The sequence below is a fragment of the Sprattus sprattus genome (genome assembly GCF_963457725.1).
Source record: "Sprattus sprattus genome assembly, chromosome: 14".
NCBI lineage: Eukaryota > Metazoa > Chordata > Actinopteri > Clupeiformes > Clupeidae > Sprattus > Sprattus sprattus.
This window is the reverse complement of record NC_137912.1, coordinates 10,899,488-10,904,422: the sequence shown is the minus strand read 5'-3', so window position 1 is coordinate 10,904,422 and position 4,935 is coordinate 10,899,488. Positions and strand designations below refer to the sequence as shown.

Below are 4,935 nucleotides of genomic sequence, written 5' to 3'. Positions count from 1 at the left end.
TTTTTTTCTCGTGGCAATTTTTGTCATACCCCCACCCCCCCCCCCCCCCCCCCCCCCGGAATTACTCTCTGAAATGTTCCCATGTATTGTCCCCCCCTGCAATGAAATGGGATCTCCGCCCCTGACTGCGATTGAATCCAGCACGCTACTTTGGCCACACACAGGACCTGTAATCTTATAGCATCACAAAGGGCTGATTCAGGGCCAAATCAGCAGTAAGACTCAGGTTCACATAAAGACTAGAACATCCTGGTCCCATATAACCACAATAGGATGCTGTAGAACTACAGGTCCTGACAGCTTTAAAGTTTAGCAGAACATGAGCCATTAGGCCCAGGAAGCACTCACTGTACAGCAGGAACATGGCATTGTCTCATGGCAACACATTTTGGTAAGGGGAGGATTTTTCAGTTTATCTGTATATATACAGTTTATATTTTTTTAAACAAGATAAAGAGGACAGAAATATAAATTGTTTCTCTTGCCTTCCACTGGATGAAAAAATTACTTCTTGCTTGGGCTTTTCTTTGGATACACATAATAAAGAAATGATGCTGAGTTTGTGAAAATGTATCACCTTTCCTCTCTAAAAGTAGCCATGTTAAATCTTTCCCATAGCCACCAGTGGTCCCAATACGAGGGCAGTGATGATCAGAGCCCCACTGATAATTCCAATCAGAACCCACGGCAGCTGGGCTCCAGCCTCCTCTGCACCTATAGGAGAGAGTGAAAGAAGAAACTTGCCTTAAAACCACATGGTCAAGTCAATACCAATGGAAAACAAACACTTGTTATTGCTTTTGTACTGCAGGTGAGCCAAGCATGCAGACACCTGTAGTTTAAGAGTGGCCAAGTGTGTGCTAAAGCTACTGTGGGAGTGTGGCTTATGTTGAGGTGTCTGCTGTAGAGTTGTATTTGCCTCAGTGAAGTGTCTTACCAGTTTCTGGAACTGATGTGCCCTGCATTTCTAGCGAGTCCTCAGCAGTCTGGGAGTCCTCTTCTGTTCCTATGGTACCTGAACACAGATTTATTTGCAAGAATTATCTTTCAATAAGGTATAACACGTATAACAACTTTAACAACAAAAAAAGCTGTATATTTCTTAGTGTGCCATATATAAAAGGTTCTAAGACGGTGTTAACTCAAACCAAAGTGTCCTTCATGAGGGTTATGCTACAGCTGCATCCAGACCTACACATCCCTATAAATATTAGTTGGACATTTAGCAGTAGACATTAAGGGCAGTGTTTATTAGGTAGATTATGTGGTAGTCCTTGAGTACTCCATCTGGATGTATTTTTAAAACGAAATATTCACTACTCACTCACAGGTAGTTATTTATTAGTCATCTGGCACATAGGGCTAACCCTATATTTGCGTAATAAAAATAGCACTGCAATGCAATGCAGTGAGCTGATGGATTCCAGCATTCATTCACATGCCTTATGGCATAACAGTCAAAGTGTGTATCAGTACGATCAAGCCTGTCAACAATTTACTCTCCACCAAGCGTTTTTCACTAATTATCCCACATTCACTCCATTTCAAACAGGGTGATATAGTAGTGTGAATCTGTTGGCATTTCACATTGAGGAAAAAACTAATCCTGAAACAAGAAGTCTATAAAGAGGAACACCAATGACTGTGCTTCAATATCCATCATGCTGTTTAGAATATTCAGGTCCCTATGTGAGATGCAAAGTCACAGCAAGAATCACCCAAACTTTTCATTTCAGAAGGTACAGAATAAGGGATGATCACGCTGCATATTTACAGCAAATTAATCTAGAATTAAAGGTGTTAAAGAACAGCCAAATCCAACATTTAGCCAATGCGTGGGTAGTAATTTCCAGCAGCCTTCATAGGGTAAGTAAAGAGGCATTATGTCAACTGTCTCATATGGGCCTCCATGTTGTTGCAAATTAAAGGGTTATCAAATTAAAGGAGTTGTTTGATATCCCTCTGGACATCCATGGGTGTTTACTGTTTATATACTGAATTAGCTCATTGCATACTACTAACCTCAGCACATGTATGAACAAGCCAACTTGTTCAAACAGTATTAGCAGGTAACTCTGTGTGTGTGACTGTGTGGGTAACTCTGAGCCCTGTGAGTAACCTCCATTCATGTTCACCTTCCAAAGACGGTTGTTCCTTTACGGCAGAGTTGGGCGTAGGGGTGACATAGGTTAGGTCGAAACTGGTGTCAAAAGGCTCTGTCTCATCTTCAATATTATCTATAGGAGGATGCAGTAGAAACACAAGGCAAGTCACAAAACTGCCCCAAACACAGCCAACACCATAACTCCCTAAAGCTAGAGCATTGCCACTACTATAAATATCGCCATATGGCCTTTTTTTAAAGATGTTTGACCCTTATTTCATTTACGGGCAACAAGCAAAGCAAAAGGCCACAGGCAAAGTCCGCCGAGCATGAACTGTAGCTAATTCAATCATTTGGCAAAATCATCTAGCTAATGTAAAACCGTGTATTTTGTTACCCTACGGCTGAACTCCTTACCCCTCTGTTCCACTGCTAGTTCCACTGACTTTGGTATCCCGTGCACTTCAGCAGAAAAGTTGTTGTCACGGTACAAACATTCGTAGGTACCACTATCTTTCACTGTCAGGTTGTAAATGGTCAATGACAGATCGCCATATTTATGAATCTTGTCAGGGTCCATAAATGCATTGTTGTATTTGAAGCTGGGGGGATTCGGGGGCTTCCCTGCAATCAGACTGTAGACGACCTCGCCATTTCTCTTCCAGTAGACAGATACTTTTTCCAAAGTTGCTGATTTGGAAATCTTACCAAAGCAGGGCAATTCGACAATGTTCATCTCACGGCGGAAAAATGTGTCTTGTATGTAATCACTTTCTTTGGATGAGAATTAAAAGACGTTGGTGTAGGTGGTAAAACATAAAGAAATACAAGAGATACAGAGATGAACATATAGAAACAAAGCAATTATTTATAAGTAAAAATAGTATACAGTAAGGCCTATGCAGAAAAACTGTGTGCATCCCTGGTCAATATCACTACCATGTTACAGTAAGTAGTGCTAATCAACAAATCCAGTTAATTGAATACATTTTTATTTGATTTCACTCATGAAATGATATAATTCTATCAAATTCAAAGGTCATCTGCTGTTTGAACACAGTTCTGACTGTGGAAAAACAGAGTGGCTTGGGCCAAGCAATAGACTATTCTTATTGGTTACTATTCTAGTTAATCAACAACCTTGTTTAGGAGAACTGAGGGGAGAGATGTATTTGATTGGCCACTGAGTTCAAATAACAACCTATTACTTCCACCAGAATCAAGGATTACACTTTTAGTTGTCCATATTTAAGAAGCCATTGCAACAGAAATTAACATACCCTTCATTAGTAAAATTGTATTTTACAGTCTTGTTCATGCAATTAGCCTTGACACAAATCACAGGGGCAATCACAGGGGCAATCACTTTTGTCACAGTAATCACAGGTACGATGACTTTAGTCACATGTGTACTCACTTTTTTGTAGTCAGTTTGTATTTTCATAGTAACCTTTCTTACAGGTTTGTTGTTAATTATACATAAGTTGAAATACCCTACACATCAAATTAATAATGCAATTATTGTCAGATAATTATGATTATTATTACGTTTAACATGTTAGTGATATTGCAACAGGGGTGCACTCCATTTCATGTATATAGAAATGGTATTTTTTTTACCGTCACATTTTAAACATCTACATTGACTATGGCTCACTCAATAATCCAAGTAATAGTAATTGAACCAATTGATTTGGGATTTTGCCCATTCAGGCTGACTTCACTTTGAAATGGATTTCACACGCAAGGCCACTGAAGATGGGGTCTTCTTGCCCGTACTTACCCAAAACTGTGACAATCACTGTGGAGAGGGTCTTCCTACCGTTCCACAAGCACTCATAGACATCCGCGTCACTCAACACCACAGGACTCAGCGTGAATGAGAGCTCCAAGCCGTCAAAGGAGGTTGTGACCCTGTCTTGAAACAGTGGTCCCAAGAACTCTCCATCGTCGTCATATTGGATCACAACGTTGCCCATGGTCTCCCAACTAACGTTCAGCGGCCCATTTAGAGGTCCGCTGTATGCCCATAAGTCGCAGGTCAGCGTGAGATTCTTCTGAAAGCCTGCGGTCACCTGCTGTACATCTTGGGTGCTAACAAGGGATGCTGAAGTGGGAGAGAGATAGAGGGAAAGACAGAGAAAGAGAGAGATAGAGAGATAGAGAGAGAGAGAGAGAGAGAGAGAGAGAGAGAGAGAGAGAGAGAGAGAGAGAGAGAGAGAGAGAGAGAGAGAGAGAGAGTCAAGCTTCCTTTAAGGATGTTGTCATTAAATCATTTTACATACAGTATTTGGCATGCTTAAACAGGTCCATATGGTGTCATGATTGTTTTTTTTTTTTAACTTTACAAAAACAAACTGAATAGTGAAAGAAATAGGACTGAATCATCAGGAATATTCATTTAAAAATGCAAAAGAAGAAAGCCTTGTATCATCAGTAAGCCCCGCTTTAGAGTTATAGACTGACTCTATGACCTGGTCCTTACCAGATGAGACTAATACGACAGTCAGAGCCAGGTAAAGGGCCTTCATCCTGCTGCAACTCAAGATCCCCCTGAAAAAAAAAACATGCAACTGAAAAGTCCAAGCTGATGTTGTGCAGTGTTTCATCCACACATTAGAATAGCAGTTAAAACTACAGTGGTTTCAATAGTATAGTATCTTCAGTAGATGTACTTTATATTAGTGATGAATGAAGCTCTAGCTATACATTTTCATGACTAATATTTGTCATCCATTTCCCCCATCTAGAGCATTGCTATATTATTCCTAATTAACATGGTTGCTATTACAGTATTACGAGGGACTGCAAGAGTAACTCATACTAAGACA

General features: G+C 40.2%; 1 protein-coding gene across 1 annotated transcript; it reads right to left on the bottom strand.

The window, feature by feature from the left end:
* Window positions 1–601: 601 nt before the first annotated feature.
* Window positions 602–4,652, bottom strand: LOC308375302 (uncharacterized protein; the record flags this gene model as incomplete). Its single annotated transcript, XM_080851379.1, has 6 exons — window positions 4,590–4,652; window positions 3,888–4,211; window positions 2,522–2,878; window positions 2,136–2,237; window positions 938–1,015; window positions 602–714 (listed from the first exon to the last, which is right to left on the bottom strand). The coding sequence occupies exons 1-6, from the start codon at window positions 4,633–4,635 to the stop codon at window positions 602–604; spliced, it is 1,020 nt and encodes a 339-aa protein (XP_080707505.1). The 5' UTR covers window positions 4,636–4,652.
* Window positions 4,653–4,935: the final 283 nt, after the last annotated feature.